Source organism: Colletotrichum higginsianum, chromosome 4 (genome assembly GCF_001672515.1).
Source record: "Colletotrichum higginsianum IMI 349063 chromosome 4, whole genome shotgun sequence".
Classification (NCBI taxonomy): Eukaryota; Fungi; Ascomycota; class Sordariomycetes; order Glomerellales; family Glomerellaceae; genus Colletotrichum; species Colletotrichum higginsianum.
In genome coordinates, this window is record NC_030957.1 from 3,624,590 (window position 1) to 3,651,833 (window position 27,244).

The 27,244-nt window shown below is 52.8% G+C and overlaps 12 protein-coding genes across 12 annotated transcripts; 5 read left to right on the forward strand and 7 right to left on the reverse strand.

Annotated features, from left to right (window-relative positions):
- Positions 1-1,555: 1,555 nt before the first annotated feature.
- On the reverse strand, positions 1,556-5,047 carry CH63R_06391 (Histone acetyltransferase; the record flags this gene model as incomplete). Its single annotated transcript, XM_018301366.1, has 3 exons — positions 1,556-4,218; positions 4,271-4,318; positions 4,369-5,047. 3 exons carry the CDS (start codon positions 5,045-5,047, stop codon positions 1,556-1,558), a joined length of 3,390 nt encoding a protein of 1,129 aa, XP_018159216.1.
- An 859-nt stretch (positions 5,048-5,906) lies between these two features.
- Positions 5,907-6,427, forward strand: CH63R_06392 (Small secreted protein; the record flags this gene model as incomplete). The annotated part of the gene is made up of 4 exons (XM_018301367.1): positions 5,907-5,975; positions 6,034-6,130; positions 6,259-6,353; positions 6,407-6,427. 4 exons carry the CDS (start codon positions 5,907-5,909, stop codon positions 6,425-6,427), a joined length of 282 nt encoding a protein of 93 aa, XP_018159217.1.
- A 245-nt stretch (positions 6,428-6,672) lies between these two features.
- Positions 6,673-8,322, reverse strand: CH63R_06393 (Cytoplasmic tRNA 2-thiolation protein 1; the record flags this gene model as incomplete). Its single annotated transcript, XM_018301368.1, has 2 exons — positions 6,673-7,925; positions 8,307-8,322. 2 exons carry the CDS (start codon positions 8,320-8,322, stop codon positions 6,673-6,675), a joined length of 1,269 nt encoding a protein of 422 aa, XP_018159218.1.
- A 673-nt stretch (positions 8,323-8,995) lies between these two features.
- CH63R_06394 (60S ribosomal protein L8-B) lies at positions 8,996-10,195 on the forward strand (the record flags this gene model as incomplete). Its single annotated transcript, XM_018301369.1, has 4 exons — positions 8,996-8,998; positions 9,278-9,352; positions 9,420-9,929; positions 9,995-10,195. 4 exons carry the CDS (start codon positions 8,996-8,998, stop codon positions 10,193-10,195), a joined length of 789 nt encoding a protein of 262 aa, XP_018159219.1.
- A 3,426-nt stretch (positions 10,196-13,621) lies between these two features.
- CH63R_06395 (Carbonic anhydrase) lies at positions 13,622-14,540 on the forward strand (the record flags this gene model as incomplete). The annotated part of the gene is made up of 2 exons (XM_018301370.1): positions 13,622-13,841; positions 13,939-14,540. The coding sequence occupies 2 exons, from the start codon at positions 13,622-13,624 to the stop codon at positions 14,538-14,540; spliced, it is 822 nt and encodes a 273-aa protein (XP_018159220.1).
- Positions 14,541-15,049: 509 nt separating this feature from the next.
- Positions 15,050-15,879, reverse strand: CH63R_06396 (Nuclear transport factor 2; the record flags this gene model as incomplete). The annotated part of the gene is made up of 6 exons (XM_018301371.1): positions 15,050-15,160; positions 15,230-15,328; positions 15,406-15,477; positions 15,533-15,597; positions 15,691-15,708; positions 15,870-15,879. The coding sequence occupies 6 exons, from the start codon at positions 15,877-15,879 to the stop codon at positions 15,050-15,052; spliced, it is 375 nt and encodes a 124-aa protein (XP_018159221.1).
- Positions 15,880-16,411: 532 nt separating this feature from the next.
- On the forward strand, positions 16,412-16,901 carry CH63R_06397 (uncharacterized protein; the record flags this gene model as incomplete). The annotated part of the gene is made up of 2 exons (XM_018301372.1): positions 16,412-16,625; positions 16,837-16,901. The coding sequence occupies 2 exons, from the start codon at positions 16,412-16,414 to the stop codon at positions 16,899-16,901; spliced, it is 279 nt and encodes a 92-aa protein (XP_018159222.1).
- A 1,117-nt stretch (positions 16,902-18,018) lies between these two features.
- Positions 18,019-19,964, reverse strand: CH63R_06398 (Beta-xylosidase; the record flags this gene model as incomplete). Its single annotated transcript, XM_018301373.1, has 7 exons — positions 18,019-18,122; positions 18,172-19,040; positions 19,088-19,136; positions 19,197-19,425; positions 19,477-19,561; positions 19,624-19,766; positions 19,833-19,964. 7 exons carry the CDS (start codon positions 19,962-19,964, stop codon positions 18,019-18,021), a joined length of 1,611 nt encoding a protein of 536 aa, XP_018159223.1.
- Positions 19,965-20,036: 72 nt separating this feature from the next.
- Positions 20,037-20,351, reverse strand: CH63R_06399 (Xylosidase arabinofuranosidase; the record flags this gene model as incomplete). The annotated part of the gene is made up of 1 exon (XM_018301374.1): positions 20,037-20,351. The coding sequence occupies one exon, from the start codon at positions 20,349-20,351 to the stop codon at positions 20,037-20,039; it is 315 nt and encodes a 104-aa protein (XP_018159224.1).
- A 1,189-nt stretch (positions 20,352-21,540) lies between these two features.
- CH63R_06400 (Casein kinase II subunit beta) lies at positions 21,541-22,694 on the reverse strand (the record flags this gene model as incomplete). The annotated part of the gene is made up of 2 exons (XM_018301375.1): positions 21,541-22,413; positions 22,536-22,694. 2 exons carry the CDS (start codon positions 22,692-22,694, stop codon positions 21,541-21,543), a joined length of 1,032 nt encoding a protein of 343 aa, XP_018159225.1.
- A 729-nt stretch (positions 22,695-23,423) lies between these two features.
- CH63R_06401 (JmjC domain-containing protein) lies at positions 23,424-24,476 on the forward strand (the record flags this gene model as incomplete). Its single annotated transcript, XM_018301376.1, has 1 exon — positions 23,424-24,476. The coding sequence occupies one exon, from the start codon at positions 23,424-23,426 to the stop codon at positions 24,474-24,476; it is 1,053 nt and encodes a 350-aa protein (XP_018159226.1).
- A 795-nt stretch (positions 24,477-25,271) lies between these two features.
- CH63R_06402 (Cytochrome P450) lies at positions 25,272-27,041 on the reverse strand (the record flags this gene model as incomplete). The annotated part of the gene is made up of 4 exons (XM_018301377.1): positions 25,272-26,219; positions 26,333-26,559; positions 26,612-26,856; positions 26,935-27,041. The coding sequence occupies 4 exons, from the start codon at positions 27,039-27,041 to the stop codon at positions 25,272-25,274; spliced, it is 1,527 nt and encodes a 508-aa protein (XP_018159227.1).
- Positions 27,042-27,244: the final 203 nt, after the last annotated feature.

Here is a 27,244-nt window from a genome sequence, read left to right on the forward strand (position 1 = left end):
GGTGGTTGACGGTGTTATCGGAGAGCGAGAACGATGCGCGGCTAAGGAACAATACCTGACGACAACGATGTAGGAAGAAGATGAAGGTTGAGAGTGTGGGAGGGGCGGTTGTGACGACAGCTTGGTCCCACGAATCGAAAGGCGGCTGAGCGCTGAGCGTCGCAGGCCAAGGGTCGGTCCACGTCGGAGGAACACTGAGGGACACGGGTCGCAGCGGCCGGCTTCGCTAGGAACTTGGAGGCGAAGACCGGATGACGATGGGCGGGTCTTCGTACGCGAGGTCGGATAGGTGGCGCGCAGAGGACACACGGGTGGACACTCAAGTTAAGCAAAATTGGGCTGACGAGGGATTGCTTGATATATTGATTCAAAGTCGGGATCCGGGAAATATGATGTTTGGGGAAACGAGTGAAGTTTGCCTTGTCCACCAGATCGGTTGGTTGGTTTGATCGGATGTAGGTAGAAACAAGGCACTGGCACTGGCACTGGCGCTGGCAACTGAACGTGGCGCCAAAGTGTCGCACACCCTCCGTCTCTGGAGTGCGTGTGCGTAATGCTACTTGGCGGGCGGCGACGACTTGGGTTGTAGGCTGTGTAACTAATGCAGGGTCGGCCTCCAGCCACACCACAGGTAAGTATCCCAGCGCACGGAAGTATACTCTCATACCTATAGGTAGGTAGTCACTATTGCCAGTTTCCCGTTATCTCCTATTCATCAACGGTTCTGGTAATGATACAGGAAGAATGTCATTAATAAGGAGGAGGAGGAAGAGGAAGAGGAAGAGGTGGCGATGATAGTGGCTACGCAGGGTGTCCACATTCAGTATACGCTATCCGTACAGTATATTTCGTGCAGCAAAGTCCATGCATGCAGCCTCTGGCAGTATCAGCTCTGCGATTGATAGTTGTTCGCCCCGTGGATAAATGGGAGGAGCGGCAAGTGATACAAGGAGGCTAAATGACTTTAGTTAGCTTCGAGATGCAACGTGGACTACTGCGCGAAGTGTGTTCGTATTGTAGGTAGGTAGGTAGGTAGTGTATGTAAGGTAGGTATCAAGCACGGTGAGAGATTGAAGTTGGACGGACGCTGGTAACATGCAATCGCATTGCCCCGGGAGCCGCATGCAGTTGTAACGCGCTCGCTCACTTTCCCATCATCACGCTCTGGCTCAAGCTGAGAGTGATTGTCACCTACCTACTCTACCATCCAGGAAGTAGATAAACAACATAAAACTCGTGTCCGCTCTGAGGTCTAGGCCCCGCAAATGTTGTCTTCTATCATGTCCTGTCTCCAGAATACCGCGGCCTGCTCAACAGAGCCGCTTCACCGTTGATACTGTAGAATACACAGGGAACGCATCAGCTGCATCGTCATGTCAAGGTTACGCCGTGGCTATATGCATCTGGCAACCTGTCACTTTGTCTCACTTGCCACGAGAGCCGTGTCAGCTGTTATCATCTAATACTCCGCTCTCGCACTATTTATACACTATTTAACAAAATTGTCCGAAACGTCATCAGGAACTACAGTAGGGGGGTATCGGCTGTCTGGCATTCACTCATCGTCCGTACGGCCATCGGCATTGCCATGGCTGCCATGGTAGCCCCCAGCAACATTTCCGCTCGCGGCATCCTGTGCTCCCTTCTCGAATTGAACCCGAACCACGTCGATCGTCTCCTTGCTTTCGGACGTGAGTCCTTCAACCTCTTGACCCTTGGCTACTCCGAGACTGGCAAGCTGTTGCTTGTCCTTGACCCAACCCGGCGGAAGACCAGGTCCACTATCGGCATTCCCATAATCGCTCTTCTTAGTACCCTTGGGCCACCGGCCCGGTCCGCGTCCCGTCCCGCCCGTCTTCCGCCGCGATGATGACGATGAGCTTTTGCTCTTGGGCCGGGTCGCAGTGGGTCGCCTCACGCTACTACCGCCACCGGATCGACGTGGTCGCGAACTGTTGCTTGTGTTCCGAGCCACAGATGGCCGAGGAACACTTGGCCGCGGCCGGTCGGAACGTCGGCCACCAGGAGGCGGATACACTTCAAACCTCGACGGCGGTACGTTCTTATACATGCCGGCCCAGTCCTGCCCCACTGGCGGTCCAGGAGTCGTCGGATGAGGTACTTCACTGCGCCGAGACGCCTCCTCATGGGCCTGTTCCTTGACAGTGTTGCCGTTTAGCAGTAAACCATCATGGTGTGACTCTGTCGATTCGTAAACGTCGTTCCCCGCCTTCGACCCATTCACATCCTTGCCAACACCCTCTGTGCTAGCGAACGAGGCGCCGTCAGGGGTGTGAGGACTGTTGGCGATGTCCTTGGTCGGAAGGCCGTTGGTGGTTGGGTCTTGCTGTGAGGTAGGTGGCAGTGTCTCGTGAGCCGGCTTTTGACTGTCGTCTTCTTCTCGCGGTGCGATCGCACTGATGGCAGGGCCAAGCTCGAAGTTCGTGGCGTTGCCTCGTCCCATGACGTATGGTGTCCAGGTGAGCGAGTCTGGGTTTAGTTTGACGTAATCCTTGGCTTCCCACTTCGCAATATACTCGTTGCAGTATGCAATATCGACGCGAAAAGCATACAGCTCGGTTTGGGGATCACGCACGAGGCATCTAAGGCCTTCAAGGGCAGAAATGACGTCATCGGGAGTCAGCCCGGTGTCGTCGGACATCTGTCGAATGCTCAGGCCTGGCGCCGCTGACTTGTCTTCTTCGACATGGTCCAGTAGATATCGGCACAGGACCAGCCTCCAGTAGTTGCGATAGGAGACAAGACCCATGTCAGAAAGCGGCTTTTCAGGCGACCCGGTTTTGCGTTCCACGCGGGTGAGTAGGTAAGAAAAATCAATCAGCAGATTGCCATAGCCTTTCCGCTGGTGGATAGGCAAAGTCAGGATGCACGAGACGTTGTTTTGGCTGCTGGCTCTTTTTTCTTTCGAGAAGTAACCAACAAAGTGATAGCCAAGTGCGTCGTATTCGCACAGGACATAAAAAAGGAACGGTTCGACATCGTAGTAGAGCGTCTTGGACCCTAGGAAGAGCTTGGCGAGGAGGCAAAGATTCTGACAATACACCGGGTTCTTTCGGCCGTCCACCTCAAAGACGGACACGGACCCGTGCCGATATATTTCGTCGCCCGGCGGATGTTTGGCTGGGCATTTGAGTTTATGCCGCCAAGCAACATAATCCGAGTTCATGTACTTCAAGCAGAACTCGCAGATGTAGAGAGTCCGGTTCCGGCTGTACTCCTCGGGGTAGGGAGCGGCATACCAGGTATCGATCTCCCAACCTCCGAAATCGATGCACTCGATCTGGCTTGCAGGTCCAGAATTCTTCTTGGATCTCTTGGCAGGAGTCGCTAGGTTTAGTTGGGCGCTCTGAAGACGAGCCCGCCAGACTTCTTCTGCTTTCTGTTTGGCCTCGTCAAACCGCCGGCGATCATCGTTGGTGGGTAATGTTCTTGACGTGTCAGCCTCCGTTTCGCTAAGGATACCTCCGTAGGGCTTCGTTTTCACATCATCCGTTTCCCGATCGAAGAATGAATAAAAAGGGTGCGTATAGTCTGATGAAGTGAACGAGCCCGTCATGGCGGCGGTCAGCCCATCATGCGACGATGCAGCCGTGCCTGCCCTCTCCACTCTTCTTCGACTTGACTCAGACTTTCTGGATAGGGCTCGGCGGAGAGCGGATGTCTTTACGCGCATCTTGACGATGATGGAACGAGACCGTCGCGTAATAGTGACCGCCTGGGCTTTGCGCGCGGGGTTGAGGCGCAGCTTGCGTCGTGAGTCCTTTTCTTTGATCCCGTTTGGACCATCTTGCGATGTCCCGGCACCCTGGCTCGAGTCCCGCTCTTTGGACACATTGCGCCGACGCTTTCGAAGCGACACGACAACATCATCGGCTTCGACAGAGGATGTCTTGCGCTTACGAAGCACACGGGATCCGTCCATAGGGTCGCCGTCTAGCAAAAGGTGGTTAAAGACCGAATGAGAATCGGGTTTGATTGTGCCTTTTTGAGCTGGAAGCAAGTCCCGCGCAACTTGAGATGCCGTAGAGCGTCTGGAAGACGGAGAGAGGTCGACGTCGAGCTCGGGCTCGCGTTCCTTATCCTTATAGTGCTCGTCGGCGTTATCGCGCTCCTGCTTTAGAGTAGCGTCGCCTTGGGCATCATCGACAGGGGCCTGGTCTTCCGATGCACAATCGAGACACTTCCATTGGGAGGCACCTATGACCATAGGTCAGTGGCAAACATGTAGGGTGAATGTGGAATAACATACTGTTTAGATCCTGAAGAGCACCGGCCGCTCGAGCGCAATGTTGGTGTGCTAGGTGTCATTAGCCTGTGTCCTGCTGCTAAGGAGGTAAATACACTTACAATTTTCGCCGCAGTCGACACAGGTCAGAAACTCCTCGAAGTCTTCCGCAGGATCGTGCTCTTCGTCTTGCTTGCAGAACATACACGTATTAGGTGCCGCGTCCTCCGATCCCTCTTCGTCATCTTCGCCTGCTGCGGCGACCTCGTCCCACGCAGCGTCCTCCTCGGATTCGTTGGCGGATTCGCTGTGCGAATCAGTGTGATCGCTCTCAGGATCGTCTGCGTCCTCATCGTCGGTTTCACCCGGCCTGATTTTGACAGCGCCGACACCTTCCGCCTCATCCTCCTCAATATCGTCCAGCAAACTACTGCTGCGACTCCGAGCGCCGCCTGAAGCGTCATCTCTTTCATCTTGTTCCGTGTGCCGATCCATATCCCCCTGAGAATGAATTTCTAACTCCTCGTCTAGTGATTCTTGCTCGGAAAGCTCGCTGTTGTCGTCTGGGTACTCGCCCATTTCAACGTCGTTCTCGATGACGCTTGCGTCTCCTTGATTGTCTTCGTCGCCAACTGCATCCGAGAGTTCGTCATCATGTGTATTGGGATTCGTCAACGGGCTTTCGGTAGTTTGCGGTATCTGATCAGCAGGTATACAAGGTGCGTCTTCGAATTCGGCATCTTCCTCCGATAAAATCGCGCTCTGCTGTAGCTCTTCCTCGGTAAGTTGCGCGCTTGCCATCTTGACAGCAATATTCCTCCCCTCCACGAGAAGATGAGACAATTGTTAAGCCGTTCAGAGCAATTGTTTCTGGGTCCGTCCTTCGATAGCAAGAGTATGGCGTCCACAGCCCATAGCTGATATGGGGTGGCGAGAAGTCGACGAGAACGGCGCGTCAGGATGGTAGCAGTTGGTCTTGGTTGGAGCGAAGATTGCAGTGGAGAGTGTGACCAGCGCGTGTGATCGTGGGCAGCGTCGCGTGAGATTAGTGCGCCGCCTTCCGTACTCGTCGAATGCTGCAGCTGACAACCGAAAGACGCGTTGTCTTCTGTTGTATGGAGAGAGCTTCGTCCAGGACAGAAGAAGGCCAGGGGCGGCTTCTAAGTCGTGTCCGAGGCGCAGAGAGGTGACACGCTGCCGACTCTCAGGCGGCTGGCGCAACCAAAGGGATGCAGCTCGAAATGTAGCGCGTACAGTAATCGAGGCTTGAACACTGTGCGCACAGGGTACGGACACCAGACGGGGATACAAGGATGTATGAAAGTACAATCAAAGGGCCGGATGTCCCTATTTGCACGGCGACCAATGGATAACTTTCGATATAGTGGGTCTACAGTCAGCCAATCACATACCTTAGAAATGCGATTGACATGCAGCATCACGTGATGGAGAAACGACAGGTCCGCGAGCCATTGTCCTGGTTGGGATATACGGTAGTTGATCAACCAGACTATTGACCTTGGGAAACCAGAGTTCGACAACACCCAAACCGTCTGCCGACAAACGACGACCGCAAGCTGTCGCTCTTGTCAGCCTTGCGACCACTCGATACGCCCAGATCCTCAGTTGACCGCAATTCGCCGACCGGCTACCTGCCACAATGCCTGTTCCTTTCGAGACGCTCATTCCTTATGGAATCATGATTGCCGTAAGAGCTATCTCGATGCTTGTCACGGCGCCTGCGCGGCGCGATGGCGACCGAAACAATGGGAACTAAGTTGTCACAGATGTTCGGTATCACCGGTACCGGACTGCACGTCATCAAGGGCATCCAGAACGGTGGAAAGAAGCCTCGTTGGGGTCTGGACCAGTGGGATCGGGTAAGTGCTTCCTACATTGACTCATTCTTGGTTTTCACGGTGCTAACCAAACTTTCTTTTGTAGCAAAGTATGTTCCGAGGGGCTTAGTACAACTGATCATTCGACTTCGAGCTAATACACATGATACTCAGTGATGGACCGAGACCGTAGACTTACGGGCGACTTGCGTGGGCAAATTGGAAACCACGAAGCGCCTCCTGGCTTCGAGCTGAACAACCCTTGGAGAGTAGGCTTGCATCTGGTCTAGGTTTCTGGGAAAGAGCTAACCATATCACACAGTTAGAGAAGCGCATCTCGTAGGAGATGGTGGTCAACCAAAACATGTACTTTACTAGAAAGTATGGCATCTTACTCTGCCTTGTCGAAGCCAGCTTCAAAATGAAACCTTCCGGTTTTTCTTCTTCCAATATTTACGATTGTTCAAAAGGTTCTCTAACAAGCCAATCACGTAGCGGCCGGGCCTCGTTATGTCGAAGATTCACGATCACACAAGCTACCGGAACTCCTCAACTGGGTTTCTTTTGGAATGGAAAGACATCTCGAATCTAAATTCGAATCTGCGCCTTGTTCTTATTGAGTCCATCCACCAACAAGCAAGCTTGACATATGGCCTGGCTAGACATGTAACCGCACCTCTCGCACTTGCCAAGTGTCTGTAAAGGAACACCGAGCGAGGCCTGGTTAGGCCCTGGTCGACTCTTCGTTTGCTTCCTGTTCTTCGCAGCTGCTGTAACAGTAAAGTCTGTCTCGAGGTTTTCCTCGAGAGTTGCTTGGCTCAGGTTGGCATCCAACTGAGCAATCCCTCTCGCTGGACCCTTGCTTTGTTGTGCGCCACAGCCAGTGGTATAATCCTCGTCCTCAGCAGCGCGAGCAGTGGATACGGTGCAAACACAGGAGCTGCCTTGCCTGCCTGCCACAAGACGAGCCATATCTTCGCCACTGCGGACGATGTCTAGAATGGCACTTGGCCGGACCCTCTCAAGGTTCTTGATGAGGGTACGTGCGGTCCCTCTGAATGCCTCTGGGCTGTATATGCATTCGGTACTGAAGTAGTCGAGCTTCTTGTGGTGGGCGTATAGCACAATCTCTTTTTCGTAGGAATACTTGAGAGGCTTGCTACGCTTGACATCACAGGTGTCATCCCCAGTGACGATACTCGTACTGCGGCCCAGGCGAGGCAAATCACCTCTCAGGAGGTTCATCAAGATGGTTTCGGCAACATCATCTGCGTTGTGGCCGGTGACAAGGTGCTTGATGCCTAACATCTTCGCGCCACGGTCGAGTGCTTGTCGGCGAAACACACCGCAATAGGTGCAGTTTCCCTTCTTTCCGATGGTTTCGACGACCTGATCCATAGTCCAACCGTACAGCTCATCGTACCCAACGACTGTCAGGGGCATATCGTACTGAACGGCATTTCTCTTGACAGTCTCCAAAGAGTCGTCTCGATAGCCCTTGATTCCCTCGTCAATGCTGAGCAGCACAAGGTCCAAGCCATAGTGATATCGCTCGTTAAGATCCTTGAGGACGCTCGCTAAAACGGTCGAATCTTTGCCTCCCGACGCACCAATAGCCACTTTCTCGCCCGGGGAAAAAATGGACGAGGAGATAATGGTATGGTGGACTTCCTCCTCGAAAACCGAAATGAAGCAGGCCTTGCAGAGCTTTTGGTGGTTCTTGGGTCGCTTGACGAGAGCTCGCTCCGTCTTGCACTTTGCGCATTGAACTGGGGCCATGTCTGTGGCTGCGCGCAGGGAGATTGTGGCGACGACAGGACGGCTGGGCACAGCGTGTGGCGCTTTGGGGGGTGAGATGGTCCGAAGTGAAGTAAATGGGGATTCTGGCAACAATGGTGTGTTGTCTATATTCGAGAATGCTGTCCTCTATTAAAGTGACAACCGGCCTTAATGAATCGATGGATGCGCCGCGACGACGTGGAAACTTAGTCCCCGATTCAAGTAACGTCTGAGGGTGATTATCAGGAGGCCTTTGTCGTTCCTGCCGGGAGACCTGGCTTGTGAACTGAATCTAACGGAGAAGAGAGAGGGGTTGTTTCGAGTTCGGGTTAGTAGAAATGGGAGCTGCATGTGTCATAGGCGCTGATGACCTTTGAAGTGGTGAGGCAAGATTGAACGGATTTTTGCAGTCAGCTCTGATTGCATGTCCCGTCGGTACGTACCGCCGTTGTGGCACATTGCTGTCGGCTCCGGCGAACAGTTGGATGTTGACGAAATGGGTGGCCGTCATCTGCTCCGCCCTGTCTCCCGTGCCAAAATGGATATGATCAAGAAGCCTTTATTGCTGACATCCATAGGTATGACAGACTCATTCCACCAAACGCAAGGCAGCGAGCCTCTGTTACGAAGGTCAAAATTGGCTCGTCATCTACGCATATGATTCACACTGTATTTTGTGCTTGTTGGCCATGATCTTCTACTGAATGTATGGGAATCAGAAACGTCAGCCTTAAACCCCAACCAAGGCTTCGTGCAAACGCGAAGACCTCTAATTCGAAATTTAATCAATTCCAGGTCAGCATACATTCTACAGAGTATGTCGAGAAGACGGAGTGAAAAAGTGAGTCAAATCAACCCTGCAACTGAGCGACCACTCCGGACATTGCAGCCCAAATCTTCATAGGAATGCCGGGTCACCTGGATCACGTGGAGATAAGAAAAAACGTCGCCTAACTTAGAAGGAGACGTCTTATCAAAACCCACGGCCACTCTTGCCCTAATTTTTTTTTCATTCTCGGCCCACAGCGCGAATCCGCAGCCTTTTCTTCGTCCGCCGAAACTTGTGAAGATTTGGAACCGTGACCGTCTTTCATTCATCCCCGCCCAAGGCAGCATCACGACAACCGACAAAATGGTGAGTACACATTAAGACGTCGACGATTTCTTTGGTCCTCGAGGCCCCCATCCAGCAACCGCTCTTATGCGTGCTGCGATTTGATTTTTCCATCCACCTGACGGTTTTCCGGCGCGCTTGCGTCCCGGGAACCTGGTGACGATGATGCTTCTGGCTGGAGAGGGATGCGTGAAGCATTAGAGAGCCTTCTCTGATGCTTCGTCGTCCTTCTCTTTAGAGTTCAGGGAAGACACAAGTTGACTTGAACAACTCGCTGATGTCTTTCTTTCTCAATGACAGCCTCCCAAGTCCGGTAAGAAGGTGGCTCCCGCCCCTTTCCCTCAGGGAAAGGCTGGCTCCAAGAAGGCTCCTAAGGTCAGTATATTGTCCAATCTCACTTCCATGCCCGCACAGCTTTGTGGAGGCTGACAACCCGCCATAGAACCCTCTTATTGAGCGTAAGCCCCGCAACTTTGGCATCGGCCAGGATATCCAGCCCCGCCGCAACTTGGCCCGCATGGTCAAGTGGCCCGAGTATGTTCGTCTTCAGCGCCAGAAGAAGATCTTGAACATGCGTCTCAAGGTCCCTCCTGCGATTGCCCAGTTCCAGCACGTCCTCGACCGCAACACTGCCGCCCAGGCTTTCAAGCTCCTCAACAAGTACCGCCCCGAGACCAAGGCCGAGAAGAAGGAGCGTCTCGTCAAGGAGGCCACCGCCATCAAGGAGGGCAAGAAGAAGGAGGACGTTTCCAAGAAGCCTTACACTGTCAAGTACGGCTTGAACCACGTCGTCGGCCTGATCGAGAACAAGAAGGCTTCCCTCGTCCTGATCCCCAACGATGTTGACCCCATCGAGCTGGTCATCTTCCTCCCTGCCCTCTGCCGCAAGATGGGTGTTCCTTTCGCCATCATCAAGGGCAAGGCTCGCCTCGGCACTGTCGTCCACAAGAAGGTATGCCTCCAATTCCGCTGGCGGATGTAGTCCCACGATCAGGCTCGCAAACTAACTTGTTGTAGACTGCCGCTGTTCTCGCAATCACCGAGGTCCGCTCCGAGGACAAGACCGAGCTCTCCAAGCTCGTGTCTGCTATCAAGGACGGTTACCTTGAGAAGACCGAGAACGCTAGAAAGCAGTGGGGTGGCGGTATCATGGGTGCCAAGGCCCAGAAGCGCACCGAGAAGAAGCAAAAGGCTCTTGACAACGCCATCAAGGTCTAAGATGGATCAATACCCGGACTACTTTAGTGTATTAGGAGACTAGGCCACTGGAGGCTATCGGATTCACAAAAATTTGGCATGGCGTCGGGATGACTATTCTATTGGGTTTCAAGTTCATGCACTGTTTTCACGATGTTCTGCCCCGGCGATGCAATATCTTGTGTCTAGCTGGGAATTGAATATCCCGAGGCCGCACCGGAGTGGTGTAAGTCGATCCTGCGTGAAAGGTGAAAAAGAGATGCGCTGTCCTTGCCCCATTTGTAGAGATACCGTACAGGCGTTATTGTCAGTTCTCTAACTTAAAACTAGCAAGCCCATGTCATGTCGATGAGGTCGTTTGTTATGTCATTGATGCTGTGACAAAATCTCGTTGAAACCTGTGGATGTGGGTTTTCTGTGCGGAGATGCCAAGCTCAAAAGACCATCTGCCGTCGGCGACATGGCGAAGGCCCAGAGAGTTGGTCGACCTGTCAGCCTAGTCTTGTGACGGTCATTGCAACAAAGTTGCTTCGCAGAGTTGCTAACGCGGACTCTGCGATGCGACGATGAGTCGTACTTGGTTGGAGGTGGGGTTGATCGCCGACAAGGAAGTTCCCATCGAGCTGGGGTCGCTTCAGAGAATTTTGCCTGTTTCTGCTGACACAAAACTGAAGGTGCATCAACAGGACGAGATCAGCGTCTGAGAATAGACATGACTTCGCTCTGTGTATGACCGTGAAGAACCCCGAGACGGTGCCGCCTGCATTCGATAACGCATGGACGGTTGTTGAAGAATGGTTGTGTGCCAATCCAAATAATCACGTAGCTGTGTTCTTTTCTTTCTAGATTTAACAGCCAAGAGCGCTTGTCTCTTTTGCGCCTACCAACCTATTGGTCTCATTTCCTGTCCCCCTTGTGGACCGCCCTCGCTTGCAGACGGCACTTCTCTTGTACATCCCATACGGTCAGGGCCGGCCATCTTTCCGGGATGGTTCTTTTCGCTGCCACGCCGTGTTATCTCTGGCTTCACGTTTACACAACGTCGTCCGCATCAAACCCAGTATTGTTTGTACCCAATCCGTATTGATTGATGACGGGAGTACCCCTTCATTTTGTCCTCGACAATCATCGACCAGCGCAGATTCATCAGCTCGACTCATTGCCCCTCAACTCTGACTGTCTTGTTACAATCTTAACTTCCTGTAGCAGATCCACCAGCTCTCGCATCGCATTTTCTAGCACGGCTGTCATCTGTGATGAGAGGCGTGAGACCAGCGTGTTTCCCTCCAACCGGGCCATTTCCCGGACACTTCTTCTGAAAGTTAAAAGCAAATGCCGGGACTCAAACATATGCTACCCATCCATGACCAATAGGTGTGCTGCTTATTCAGACATTTAATGTGAGTACTAGCTACTTCGGAGTGATCTGCAGCAGCCAACCACACTACAACATGCCTTTCTCCTTTCCGTCTCTTATAGTTAAGGAAGTAGGCATCTTGACAGATGGCAACCCATGCCAGCACTTCTCCGGGTACCAGAGCTCAGAGATCGGAGTGGAGGTGGTTGCTGCCAGTCAAGCCAGCCCCTCGGGGTACAGCATACAGCAAGTCGTTAGAGAAACGCTGATCAGACCGTGGAGTTCAAAGCAGATGTCAGAGTTAGGGGAAGAGCGTGAGACGCGAAGCAAAAGCGGGCTTGGGGCTTTGAAGCATACCTTGCCATGCCGGTATGTTGAGCTGTGGCATCCACACGCAACGGTTTCATATCTGCGAGGAGGCGCCAGGGAACCATTGAGTCAAGGGCGACTCTCACCGGCCGTGGCCTACCTCAATCCTATCGTGAGAGCCACATACTGAACGGGCGTATCCCTGTGTACTGCTTTTTCCAATCATACAGAGACGATTCTCGTGCCCTCGGCTCGGTGGAAAAAGATATAGCTAGCCACTGTTGTCCTCGCGTCTGTCCTCCAGGAGATATTTCCCCCCCTCCCCTCTCGCCGCTCTTTCACTATTTCCTTTACTCGTTCAGTACATCCCCCTCGGCTAGCTCCAACATACATACTGTTGTCATGCTTGCCGCATCTGGTGAAGCCTACCAATATGATACACAGCCTCTCGGGGCATAAGTCGGCGCCGGGGGTTTCCCCAGAATAGCTAGCGTAAAACAGTACAACTCGACCGAAATAGTGCGCATCCCAAAGCCAAGGAAGCCCCCTTCAGAATCACCCATCTTTCAACCTCACCGCTTGCCGCTTCCCAGACGATTCCAGGATGGCACGGTCGACCGTTGAGGCGACTCGTTCGGGTCTTGGCTGTGTCTCCAAGTGCGGAGAGCTCTCCAATGACTGCCGAGTCTGAAGGATGCGAGATGCACTGCCGTTGTATCAACTGTCTTAATGGCCCTCCCCTCCAACAAGACCGTTATTCACTACTTATATGACCTCCGTGTTTCCTCCGCGAACAGCCCCGGACGTGACCTCCCATGAAATCTGTGTGCAGCTTATCGCCTTTCTCTGCAAGATCTCGACCTACCTTGCTTGGTGCTTTCCCCCCTTCTTTCTGTCCTGTAGCCTGTCTCTCGGCTTGCCCACGACAATCCGTTTGCTTGTACTTGTCTCAACAAGCAACTTTTTCTTCCTGGGTAACCACTCCGTCGGGGAACCCCCAACATTCTACGCCTTGACTGCAAGTCTCTGCCCATCTCAACGCAAGCCTCTCTAATACGTTAGGTTGCCCTTTCCATGCCATACACTCTCACGCACATGTTCTCGTTCTATCATTGTCACTCACATGGCCTTTGGGGTGCTTCTTTCTCCCACTTCTTCTCTACTCCCTTCCTCCCATTCTTCACCGAAGGACTCAGGATCCTGTTGCATATGCTGATTGTAGTAGCGTTTCCTACCCCGACACCATTGGCTTACACTCGAGTGGCACGACCATCCCACGGGAAAACTTCAACTCACACCACGGCATTCGTCGTCGGTCACTCATCACTTTGCGCCCAGTCGCTCTAACAATACTTCTGTGTCTCTCCAACCAGAACACTGCGCATATCCTTGGTCGTCAGAAGCAAGTTGCCTTGTTTGGTTCCAACGCCGTTGTACCCCCTAGCCGTTTCGGCCAGTAACTTGCCTCCCGGTCGAGGCTCCCCGGTTCTAGAATCCGACACCTGCTATCTCTTGTTGAGCCTGGAGAGAACCAATACCGCTGTAACCGGCCCGGGTCTTCTGCGTTGCATCGGGCATTAGCTTCGGTCATCTAATACTTGACGCTTTGGTTGAGCCATTCCAGCTGCGCAGGCCTCAGCTAGTTCCCGCCCACACGACACTCGTATACAAAGGCGGCAAGCAAGGCGATAACTGCTGCTGCTCTTTACCATATTGGTTTGGTTGATACCCCTCTTCGACTCTCGTTGGGATTCTGGCTGATTCGCCAGAATTTGACCACAATGGCGTTCCATGACCGTGAGTACCCGGAAAGAGCCGCGCACAGCCAAGGACAAGGCCAAGTTCCATCCCGCAAGTCACTGACGCAATGCAACGTCTCCTTGGACATAGAAAACAAATTTCTGTATGCTCTCAGCTCGAACCAAGCATGGGCCGGGTATAAATCGCATCAGAACCCGGCATTTTTTAAGAACCTCGCTTCAGGACAGTCGCCTTCGATCTGTAAGATTTCACTGTGCTCATGCAAGTCGAGCAGCTTGCCATGCCCGCCGTTGAAATACTGGTCATCTTTTTGCTGACGAACCAAACATCGCATCAGTGTGGCTAGGGTGCTCTGATTCGAGGGTGCCAGAGACAACAATCCTCGGGCTCCAGCCCGGCGACGTCTTCGTCCACCGCAACATTGCCAACATCGTCGCGCCCACCGACATCAACACCTCGGCCGTCATCGAATATGCTGTCGCTCACCTCAAGGTCAAGCACGTTGTTCTTTGCGGCCACTCGGCCTGCGGCGGAGCCAAGGCTGCCCTGGGCGATTCGCGTGTCGGAGGCGTCCTCGACACCTGGCTCACGCCCCTGAAGGCAGTTCGCGCCCAGAATGCCGTGGAGCTCGCAGGCATCAAGAACGAAGACCTCCGGGCCGTCCGGATTGCAGAGATGAATGTTGAAACTGGAGTCAAGGTCCTTATGGCCAACATTACTATCCAGGAGGCCATCAAGGAGCGTGGTCTCACAGTACACGGATGTATTTTCGATATCGCTAGTGGCCGTATCCGAGACCTAGGGTTCGGTACCAAAACCCCGAAGGGTCGCCGGAGCAGCAGCATCATTTCCAATGGCGAGGAGGAAGAGATTGTTCGCGGAAAACATGCCCAGCTTGTGTTCCGCGACGGAGGGGATGCGTCAATGCAGATCCACTGAGGGGTAGAGAACGGTGCGCCATCAGCAACATATGGGAGATTATCTTTGCACCCCCGATCTGTCTAAGCTGGCAGTGGACATCCGTGTTGAGGGTCTATTGTTGGTCTTGTGATGAAGGTTTGTATAAGGCGCAGGAAAGGGACAAAAGTGTCAAAGCGAGGCTAAGGTCATTTGTGATATCAAGGGGGCGTCAACGGTGTTAGCAGTAATGGTATATTCCCATTTCTCTAAAAGGCCATACAAATCAACAGGGCCGTCTTTGAGTCCTTGGAAGGTCCAGGGGTGGAACCACCCATTGCCAACGTGCTCGCTTAATCCCAGTGATGGGAGAAAGAGAAATCGGGGAAAAGGCGCTTCCATGCCCCTCTTCTATCAATGCCCAGTTCTTCGAAGTCGGATATCTGGGCCTCGTCAAGTCATCAACCTCCTCTGAACTGCCAAAAGTCATGCCTCTGGCCCCAGGCGGTCAGAGCAAGTGGCGCATGTATCTCATCAACAAATCGTAACGCTTAACCGTAGACAAGCTTGAAGATGTCGTTGAAGACGAAGTAGTTGCCGGAGGGATCACGCAGCAGCTGGAAAGCCTGGGTGTAGTTCATGGGGCGCTGCTCCTCGTCGACCTAGATTTCCAGCCATCAGATAAGACTCGATATGGTTTATCAACCCGACTATCACGGTTTAATGCTTACCAGCAGCTGGCCGGTGACGAGAATGATGATGCCGCCTTCAAGGGTGGGCTGGGCATCTAGGGTTGTAACCTGGTGCTTGACCTTCTGGAAGGGCAGAGACTTCAATAGTGTTAGTATATTTAGACACTCGCAAACAAGCACTGGCTGTGCGACTTCTTTTCTGAGGGAACACATACCGAAAGTTTCTCAACGATGGAGTTGACGCCAAGGGATGAAGCAGACTCGAAAGTCAGCATAGATTGCTCACGCTGATGTTGTTAGCTTCGGGAGCTCAGTCGTTTGAACAGTTGACGTCTCACGCACGTAGAGGCTGGAGAGTCCCTTGCGGTCCGAGTCGAACTGGTTGTAGTAGAACTCGATGAACTGCTCTGTTTGCGGAGTCAGTATGGCTCAGGGTCGGGGGGAACGACGACGGCATCGGAACGCAGGCTTCGAGCAGTCGAGCAGGAGAGAGGACCTACTTGCGATCTCTTCAAAGTCTATAGTCAAACATCAGTCAGCTGTTTCTATGCGACGCGAGACAGGCCGGTGAAGAAAAATGAAGGAGCATCGAGATGGCGGCAAAAGCGGGGCAAACAGGGCCAGCGCAAGCGCAAAAGGCGGGCGCACTGATCATGGAGTGAGAACAGAATTGACTTACTGTCAGCCATCTTGTCTGATTTCAAAGGAGGCAGGCTGCGTTATGAGCGTGGTCGGTGTGTTTACGTTGGGGAAGAAGCGATCGAGAGTTATGGTGGGCTTTTTTGATGGGAGAGCTTCAAGTAAGCCAGGCTAGGAAAGAAAGAAGGAGGGGTGGTGACTGAGGAGCGGGGTCCAAAAACATCTTACAGGGGCCCAGCGCACACAAGGCAGTTCTGGTACCTAACGCACGTCACAGAGCCCGGCAAGATACCTGGGCTGTCGGGCAACCTTCGGGCCCAGGTAGGGCAATACACTGTGCAGGGTACCTGGCGCCTCCAGGTTGGTTTCCTTCGACCACGAGGGGGGGGAGGGGAGGGGCTTGCCTACCTTGGTCGTCGCAGTGGGCAACCTTTGGAATTACTGGCGTATGCAATATGCGCGGCTCCTCGAACCTATTTTCTGCATGCATCCACGGGTCAGCTGAGCGAATGCAACTAAGCGACCCCCAAACTGGTTACCGAAGATTACCCATCCACTTCGTCGCCGTGGAAGCGAGCCCACATGGGCCGTGCGCAGATGCCTCATCCAGCTACAAAAATTCAATCTTCCTCTCTCCTTCAGCCTGCTTCTTTCCCAAACACGATATTCTTTTCCAGCAATCAAGAGCCACCTTCATCTGCTGTTGAGGCGAGCAACGCTTGCAGACGACGCTTCTCCTCTGGTTATGATGATGGTTTCATAGCGGATTGTTCAGAACGCAGAACTCCCGTAGCTGGTAAGCATTGATCTCCTTGTCGTCCCAAACCTCCCCCAACCCCCTTCGGGGTCGCTATGTTGATGATCAACTCTTCCATTAAGAACGGCCAACAGAAAATACTATGTTGATTCAAAAATTATCAAGCTCAACAGTCTGAATGTAGCTCATACAGAATACCTTTGTTCGAAAGCATCATGTCCATGAAGTTAGCTAATCCGAACTTTTACAGATCCCTCCCCCCTTTCGAATGTGACTTTGTCCAATATTCTAGATATCATCGCGCTCAGCCCCTGACCGAGACGAGCCAAACAAACATGGATAATGATAGATTTTGCTCCTGATATCAATTCTGTTCCCGTTCTTTTGAATGACTGTTGTGTAACAAATGTTCTCTATACCTAGTAAGGTTAGCTTAAACTGCACCCTTCGCTGGCCTATATACCGACGAATATCTACTCCTGCGTTCTTCTATGTGTCTCTGGGAGGAATCACGATGATGTACATCCAATTTCAGCTTGAAAAATCTGACTGGTTGAGTCTTCGTACTTGAACTCTAGAAATGACATCGGCATACAGGCCAGCTCGACGGCTCAAATGAGCTTAGGGTCGGTCAATAAAACTGCCGGCGCATCTGTCAATGCCACTTTTGTCGACCGAAGGGGAATGCGGCAGGAAATAATGCATTTCTCTGACAGCCATCAGTCTATCATGCTTCAAGAGATCATGCGACGTAATAACGTAAAGACTAGCGAAGGACCGTCACGGAATTGCTAGTGCTCCAAAATGGAAGGGTTGGAGGGGTCGAGATTCGGATACACCAGGTCGACGCCAACATTTCCCAAGCCGCTGTTTTTTAACTTTGCTAGAGATCTCGAGATAGCGGTCAAATTCGTCCCGAAGGCATCATTTGCTTCATCAAGCTTGCGAACACAGACGGATACATAGCCAACCATTGCCAAACAGACAGACAGCTATTTCCCAGAGCGTATTCTAAACCATTGCAATCGCTGAAGCATGTTACCAACGATTCCACCCCAACGGGACTATCGTTCACAACGCCAACCGCTCAAACGAGCAAAAATATTGACAAGAGTGGGATTCGAACCCACGCCTATTACTAGACTAGCACCTGAAGCTAGCGCCTTAGACCGCTCGGCCATCTTGCCATGGTAGTCATGATGTGGAGATGATGTTTCCAGGAACACAAGTCGTACAGGACGTATGCGGGCCAGTGGTGTTGAGCACGCGGTACTACCACACAAGCCCCCGGCATCGCAACTCGGGCCATGGCCGAAAATCCAAAGCGCATGTTCCGTAATGGGTTGTTGCCTGGGCACAACGACCACAGATAGCCAGTTTCGCCAGGAGTTTGCAAGGTTTCCAGGCTGATGGGTTGCGGAGCCAAAGAGTGTCAGTCTCTGAATTGCCCCTGAGGAGTGTATTTCCAGTTTGATATATACGCAGGTGTGGTTCCCGGCCCACCGTTGCTAGTTGCGTAGATGCCCAGGAATACCCCTATTCAGCTGTCAACTTATGCTCGCCTCAAGATCAGGTTTACGTTTACCAGTAAATCCCCAGCTCAGAGCGGCATTGGACGCATGCAAGAGTGTCTGCATGCGCGAAGCCGCTCCGGCAGGGCCGCAGGAAAACGCGTAATGTGTCATGTTGAATGCCTTGATCTCCAGTTGGAGCGGCGCGCCAACCCACCCCTCCGGCACAGGTGCCACGATGTTGGCGGGAATAGGGGCATACGACTCGCCGCGGAACCTGAGATGAAGCTTTAGCTCGTCCGGATCCTTGACTATGGTCGAGTTCTGTCCGGGAAACGCCTGTGTGCTGGCGTTCGCGGGCAGCAAGACCACGCCCAAGTCAAAGTGGTGGTTTTGTGTGAGAAACACCGATACACCTGCCTCCTCTTCCACCTCGGTCGGCTTAAAGTCGATATCCACACTGTAGCTGAAGAGAGTGTCCTGTTGACGTCTCCCGACAAACGTCTGTCCTTCCGCGCCCGCGTAGTTGCCATTGAGGGCTGTGAGGTTTAGTTTCGACGGTGTCAGACGTAGGCTGTTGGGTTGTTCGGGGGGCGAGACAGCATACGAACTCTCGATGGGATAGCGCCAGTGCGTGAAGTGAGCTGGGACAGTCGAGTTCGGAGCGAAGTTGATCACATCACCTTCGACGTCTCCCAGAGAAACCCAGGGGCTAAGGTGATCAGCGGCAATCATCATTGGGGAATAGAGCATTCGACCATACCCCGGACCTTTCACTTCCAGGTTCTCTGCAGGCATTTTCCAACCACTCATTTTGCCCGCAACAGGAGTCAAATACGGCCACTCCCCTTCATTCCACGTGGCAGCGGTCAAGACAGTTTCCCGCACCATGGGGAAATGATGCCACTGGGGACCAGATCTCGTGGCGAGTGCGACGCTCCACCTGCTTGACTCAGCCCGCCGACTTTTTCACGGATACATGCCGCTTACCAGTTGCCGGAATGGTCCTGGAACAGGTCGGCATGCCCAACCGTCTGGACTACTTGTTGTGAGCCGCGTCACTAAAAAGGTTTCAGACTGAGGGCCATACAACACGTACAGTAATCGGTCGTGTTGGCGTTAGTAAGGATCGGGTTTGCTGGGTTCGACTCGTAGGGGCCGTCGATGTTGTTGGAACGGGCCATTGTGACCATGTGGCCGAGCCCAGTGCCGCCTGTGATGTCCCTCAGTTTTGCTACATATTTCATGTTGGCGTTCGAAATCATACCTTCGGCAGCCAATAGATAGTACCAGCCATCTTTGCGATAAATGTGCGGTCCTTCCGGTGCCTTGAATGATGATGTTAGTCACGATGTCATCCACGACTGCCCGCGCCTTACCATGCCACCGGTTCCGCTCCAGATGGTCTTCCATTCTCCAACTTCTCCCGTGTCAAGATTGGCCTCTGTCTGTTGTATCCAGGGACTTTATGTGTCTGTCAGCGACGAGTGTCATCCAGGAACAGCGTGTGAAGACTCGACACTTACCCCATCTTCCAGGCATGGGCTCCGTTCAGATAAGTCTTTCCATCGTCATCCCAAAAAGGCTCCGTGTCGTAGCCCTCGAACTCGAAGTGAACAGCGTCGGACCATGATTTTAAATCGTATGGGTCCTTGGCTTTGAAGATGATCTGGACCAATCAATGTCAATACACTGAAAACGGAGACACATCATTCATTTCACAAGATCGGCTTACATTGTCCCATCTCGATGCATCAGCCGCGTCCTTCTCGTCGTCCACGAGGGTCGTAACGACCCAGAAAGCCTCGTCATGGTAACGTAATGTCGGCGCCCAGATGCCACTGAACTCCGTCAACTCATTGACCATGTTCAACTAGAGAAGACCATTACCTCGTAGAGCGGTTGGTCTCAGCGAGTCGTGGCAGCTGCTCCTTACGGTTCAATACGTGTCCTGTCGTAGGTCAGCTTTCTGCTTCTCTGCGTGGATCGAGGCAATAGCACCAATCAACTTCCAGTTGTGCAGGTCCTTGCTGGCGTGGAGCGGGATACCCGGGAAGGCGTTGAAGCTCGATGAAGCACAGAAGAAGGTGTCGTTCTGTTCAGAGACGAATATGCAGCTTGGATCGGGGTGGAATCCGGGGATAATAGGGTTGTAGAATGTCGAATTCGAGTCCTGTGCTCGTTCAGTGAAAACCAGAGAGGAGCATGCAAGTGCCATCAGCCATGAGGCCGAAGCCACACGAGACAAAATCATGTTCACGGATGTCTGAGGTACTCTGTGATACAGGAACGCCTCTGCAGCGGAGCACTCGATATCTGCTACGGAGGTTAGGTGAAAGACTTATACACGCTTTGGAGAAACTCCATTCGTCGAAGCCCAAGCTAAGACGCATGCTGGGTGCTACCAACCCCAGACGAACCAGGCGAGCACCCCGCATCACTCGTACGAGGTGACATCACCCGGCTAAATGATGGCTGCAAAATGGAGGTCAGGCCCGATTTCAGTCTCGCGAACATTTCTCCCGAAGCCCAAATTCCTGTCCACGGATTCTGGAGAAAGCGGCTGTGGAGTCGACGTGCTCTTCTCCCGGCTGTTTACCTTGCATCACGGTGATCCCGGGAGAATGTGAGGAAGGGAAGAAGGAGGGGGTGGCATTTTCGATGTCGGATACTGGTCCAGTGCGATGTAGCCAGCAGTCGGATCCAAACTGTGGCGTCGGGTGAATATGGAAAGCTTGCTGACTACTCACCTTGATAAGGGGAAGATAACTACAAACCTACTAGGTAGGTAACCCAGAGAGAAACATATCTTTGCTTCATTGACGTAGTCATTCGCTGCCTGGGAAGAGGCCTACTAAGCCACTGTTCAAAAATGTGGATTGTTTGTTGATGATGTCAAGGAAACACATACATCGGAGATGTCAAGGGGAGCATCAAATATTCGCTTACTGGCCAACGTAAACACATACATGATCCGATCTCGAGATAAGCGCAGAACCGGCAGTTCCTTTAATTGACCGACGAATTGCATGTAGTCTATATTCTGTTTCCCGAGGCCCCAGAAATGCAATGGCTGTCGCATTAAGCCTATAACACAGGTAATGTTGCCTGCGAAGAGAATCGATACCCTAGTTCGTTCAACGGCGTGAGTTCTTTGCTTTCGTGCATGCCATCACCTCTCACTCAGCAATGATGTGCCCCATTCGTCGAGGGAGATCGGGATCGGGATTGGGACGTGCCTCCTAAACGCCTTTTACCTTATGCAGGGCATCCATCCGTACTGGCCGTTTATTCGCAAGCTCCACCGTCCTCTATCCACAGCTAAGTCGTGCCTCTATTCTGACGCAGCGCCCATGTGTGCTGCCGATCGTCATTGCAAGCCCACGCAAGCCGCGTAGATAATCACAGAGAAAGAGTCTGTCACTGGATATACAAACCAGGTTTCAAAGCTCTGACTCGGCACCGTTCGTCTCGACATTCATAGGGCTGCCGTTCTGGGCCTGGCGTTGCGCGCGAAGGCGTGCATTGCCACGCGGGGCACGGCGCCGAGGTGTGGGCCGCCCGTTGCCGTTCATGCTCTCGTCTTCCTCATCCGAGTCGGGGTGCTCATCTGCATAGAGTCGCGCCTCGTCCAGCTCGGTCATGTCTTCCGGTCTGTCTCGCAACCACTGCATCCGCGGACCAGACTTAGCGACTTCAGAGACACGGAAGCCATAGATGCGAGGCTCGTATATCCGGCCAGCACCCAGACCAGGCGCAATGTTTTTGGCGTACATGCCGTTGATCATCTCGGTCGAGTCGTCGTTGATGCGTGCGCCGCCACTGTTGAGGACCTCTGCTCCACGCTTGGTGAGATCGTACTCGGGGAATGTGAGAAGGAAGAGGGCACCAAATGTGCGGCCGAAGAAGGCTCCATCAACGGTCTGGAAGCGACTATTGGGAGGGACGTAGACGTCGAGGCAGGAGGGGCAGAACAACTTCACGGTGTCTTCGCCGGGGATATCAGACAGGCCCACCGGGAGTGTTCTTGCTTGATCGCAGTTTGTCCGAGGACAGCAGCCAAAGTGACCCAGCTCATACTTCTCGCTCATCTGTTGGATTCCCGCCCGTGAGCAGATGAACCGCTGATGAATCAGACCGTAGAGCATCTCGGAGGAAGACTCGATGACGCTAAGGTCGCTGGCCATGCGGCTATGTTGTCTCCGGTCGTGCCTGGGGCCGAGTCGGTCTTGGTCTCCCGAATCGTTCTCCTCTTCGTCTTCGTCCTCCTCTTCCTCTTCGTCCTCGTCCTCTTCAGGCTCCACATCGAGAATCATCTATACAGTTTTGGTCAGCACTGGAGAACAACGAGAAGAGGTGAGATCGAGAAGGTCGGAGTGGTAACAAAGCGCGAATAGACAAGTTCAGATCACGAGGTGGGAAATCCTGAAGAGCATACCTCAAGAGCCTCCTTGTACATCGCGACCTGGTTCTGCAGGCCAGTGAGATTGAAATCATCTTCGATGAACTCCTCAGAGACCTCAGCGAAGTACTCGTGGCCAAGAAGAGAGCAGAAGGAAGATATCCAAGACTCCGGGGCCCCCGAAGAGGTGGACATGTCGTCGAGGTAATCCAAGGTGGTGGTATTGACGGGGTGTCGGTTAGAAATGGCAGGTCGTCGCGAGTTTGTCCACGCGATACTATCGTTGGTCCGAGTCGAGTGCCGGTCTCCCTCTGTAAGGCTACTTGGATGTCGGATAGTAGTATCCTAACAGGGGCGCAAAGATGGCGGGGTAGTTGGCGGGTGTGAAAGGGTCAGATGCAGCGCATATCGAATATCGGGCGCAAAGGTCGATGTCGCCGATAGAGAGAATCGCGGGTCGGGGACAGGTTTCGCGGAAAATAGGATGGTGTACTCTTCGCAATTTCAAGTTGCGATATCCCTTTATTCGTCCGTATTTTGCTCTAGGGGGAGGGGGGGAGCGAAGGCGTTAGATTTGAGCCTCTCAGCAAAAGCTGAAGTTGTGGTGGGTGGGCTGTGGACTACGCTACGGTGCCTCACGAGGACCGCCCAGCCCGCTTGGAGCAGGAGATTATGCCCGTTCAGTGTCTTGGTCCGTGCATGCCATCTGCTCGGTGAGCGGGACCTTGCTTATTCCAGCCGCCGACCGTTTCGGTGAGGGAGCACTTTTCCCAACACCTCCCAGTCTTCACTCCTCACCGAACTAGTGCGATGTCAAACATGAAAGTCAAAATCTCGGTTGGATTCGTGTAGCATATATTTGTCATTCATTTCCTTCCCACATCTACCCAGAACAGAGGGGCTCCAGTCGAATTGCCATTCGACATGCGACGTCGTGTACCATTCTGGTGCCGGACAATCGGGTCGCCCAAGTTGCCGTCGATAAGCCGAAACCTGTCAACCGTTAAGTCTGTCGAAGTCACAGAAACGCCATACAACGCGGTCAATGTAGTCGAATTCCGACAGTCTTCATTCAAGTCGGGAAGCCCTCTTCTATTCAGGCAACCCGCCACACCATCAAGCAAGACCCCACTCCCATCATTATCATCAAAATGGTTCGGTCATGATGGAACCGTTCGATCCCAGAGTCTCAAGCAGGAGCCCTCCGTTACATTCACCCCTTACATGGAACAGTTTGCTCATCACATGCTACCCTATGAAATAATGAGCCCCCAACTCTCCGAAAACACGGGCCTTGTCGTCGACACGATAAATCAATTCCTGACCTGGCTCGCTTCAGGCTCAGACCCAATGGGCGCGGTGCTAGCCGGCATCGTTCACGCCGCGTCCCATCCAGATGCCTCAGAGCCGCGCTTCTCCTCTTTTGTCGCCCCTTTAATGCTTTTACTCAAGGCTGCAGAGTTCAATAGACTGCATGAGAAGAAAATCAAACAGCTCTACATAGCCCAGGCCCAGCTCGCTGATCTCCCGCCGGAACTTCGGGATGATCTTCCCGTCCCGCGCATCGTGATGGAGGCTGGCAAAGGCGACGTCTACGGCTCGAGCTTGTGGCTCGGGTTGGAACCAACTTATACCCCGCTCCACCGCGACCCGAATCCCAATTTGTTCTGCCAACTCGTCGGTAACAAGATCATACGTCTTCTACCCCCTCCATCCGGAGATCGCTTGTACCGCAAGGTGCAGACTCAGATTCAACAATCCGGGAACAGCCGCATCAGAACTATCGAGATGATGGAAGGCCGTGAGAGGGTCGTTATGAACACTGCGGTTTGGGGCATGGAGGGGCCTGAAGAAATTGTGGAAGCCAGATTAAGCCCAGGAGATGCTCTGTTCATCCCAACGGGTTGGTGGCACAGTGTCAAGAGTGGGAATCACGATGGGAGACTCAACGCGTCGGTGAACTGGTGGTTCAGATAAGTAAAGGTTGACTCTTGATACAGACGGAAGTGTTGTTTGTGGTGGTAAGACGAGGGGTTGTACTTACAAATCGAAGTTGGCCAGTGGAGGATGAAAATCAGAAACAAAGTTCTCAAACTAAACTGTGTTAGAATACTGTTGGGGAATATTTATTTTATTTTATTTTTTGGATTTTGTAAAAGCTGAAGTGCACCCGAAAGGTATTGACTAGTTTGATGCAAGATGTTGTCTTGTTCGGTTCTCTTCGATGATGCGTCTGAATTTGCATCTGGGTATTAAATCTAGGGCCTTCCAGCTCCTGGCATTGCGTTATTAAATATGAGACGCTTTTGTTGTCCCAGCGATCCACAAGGCAGCACAATAGCTCAGGGGTAGAGCGCTGGGCTCATAACCCAGAGGTCCTCGGATCGAAACCGAGTTGTGCTAGACGCTTCATTTTTTACCCTCTTGTTCTCATCCTGGGTACAAAAATGGGGTTCCTAAGACGAATGGATGTAGAGATAGGTTGCCAACCAGCAGCACGTAGTAAGGTGCTTGGATTGAAGCCGGTTTGTGCTATCAGACGATTGTACGTAACATCTCATCTTGGTCATATACATCATTCTGAAATTCATTTGGTCCTGGAATCAGGGGTTTAATTTACATACTTCTGGATAAGGTCTTACACTGAAAGCATCGCAAGCATTTTTTGGTTGAACTGCATACTGCTGAATGGTATACTGTATTTCCTTTGGCGATTTGGTTACACTGGTGCATGTGCGCAATGTGATATTCAGTATGTTGGAACAAACTTGATTATTTGGGCACAGCGGCCCTGTGGCGCACAAAGCAAGGGAGTCCATCCTTCATAGGAAGTGTAAGACTGCTCTTGCTGACCCTCGTCGAACTGTCAACCCTCACACAGTCGAACAGGCCAGCCACCGTGGCGATCACCTGCACGGCAATGATCTCTGCCATCTTCTTGCCCAGACACGTCCTCGGCCCCCCGTTGAAGACAGGGAACTCGGAGGCGCTCTTATTCGTCACCTTGCCACCGACCAGCCAACGCTCAGGGCGGAACTCGTCCGCGTCAGGACCCCATGTGGCACACGATCGGTTCATTGCCCAGGTGCACCACACAACAACGGAGTTCTGGGGCAAAAATGTGCCATCTGGTAGAGTGGTCGCCTGCACAGCCTGCTTGATCTCAAAAGGGATGGGCGGGAAGATACGCAGGGCTTCGCAAAAGACGGCGGAGACATATGGCATCGAGTTTGGATTGCCCCGTTCTGCGATGGCCCTGTCGAGGGTTATCTCGCTGCCCTCTGTAACATGGTCGACCTCCTCACGGATCTTGGCCACGACCTCGGGATGTTTCATCAGCAAGTAGAATGTCCACGTGAGGGCCTGCGCTGTTGTGTCTTTGCCGGCAGAAAGGTAGTTCAACGCGGCATCGGCGACCAGCTGCTCGTCCCCTATGGAGTCCAAGAACGACTGGATCAAACTGCCCGAGATATGATCTAGTCTGTCCTTGCTGGCATCATCGGGAACCTGCTTCTCGGTTTGGGGACGGCTCTTCCTGTCTGCCATCGCACTGGAGACGATGGTTCGTCCAAATGCCTTGACGGTCGAGATAGAGCTCCGCAGCCGAACACCGGTGAGCAATTCGGTGACGAACCACAGCGGGTTCTGGAATCGTTCGGCAGTGGCACCGGACGCATCATCGAAAGCGAGACCAAACTCATCTTCGGCATGCATCTCCATCTGGACCTCTGGTCAGCGGAAATGTTCTTTCTGATTATTTTATTTTTTGCCAACGGGAACTTGGCCGGAGGAGGGGCCCGTGTGTGGGGGTTTCCACGAGGAATGAAACGTACGTTGTACGCCATCTTTCCCATGAGCTGTGTCGTGAGTTCGTGAAAGACGGCCTGTAAGTCAATGACACCCTTGTCAGTCTTGCTCTTCAAGAAGGCCACACTCTGCGATAGGTACTGCGGTAGAGCCACATCTGTCAGGACTCTCAAGTTGGATGTGTTGAGGAAGCTAAGCCCCGCTTTGCGTTGGATTTTCCATAGGTCGCCGTCAACATTGATAATGCCGTTTCCTGTACTTGTGTGAGACTATGCCATCCATAGGTAGCAATCCGCAGCACTGACCGAACAAGTCTCTGGACCGCCGCTTAAAGAACTCGCCCTTGGCAAATATTCCCTCGTTTTTGAAGACGTATTCCAGGTTCCTTGGGTCACTGATAATGACGCCAGGTGGTAGGCTCGGGACGGAGATCTGCAGTGTTTCGTGGCCGTAGAGCTGCTCGCACTTGGTGAACCAGTCAAACAGCTTTTGCCGGTCCCTTAAGAAATTGATGCCGTTTCCAGCCAGCGGTAGAGTGCCAGGAGGACGTCTGGGTAAAATGGTCAATTTCCTGTTGAGCCCGGGCCTGCCCGTCTGATCCGTGGAGGGTTTTGGACTTGGGACTAACCGTAGTGGGATGCCATTTCTCATCAGTCTTGTTTGGCCAAAAATGGCCCATAATAGAGCGAGGACGATGCCCGCAACAAGGACTATCGAAGGGCATATGATGCCCATGCTGAAGCCGTCGGCTACAACGGCAGTGGCGGTGACGGGTGAACAATGTCCCTGCTAGCGGTATTGAGGTCTTGATGTTACGAAACCAGGAATAAGAGAAGCGACATTGATCACAGGGTGCAGTCTGTTCGTGCGGCTGTTTTTCGGGCTCATTCCAGTCTGTGAAGGTGTGAGTAGCCTGACTACGATGTTAAGTTGATGGC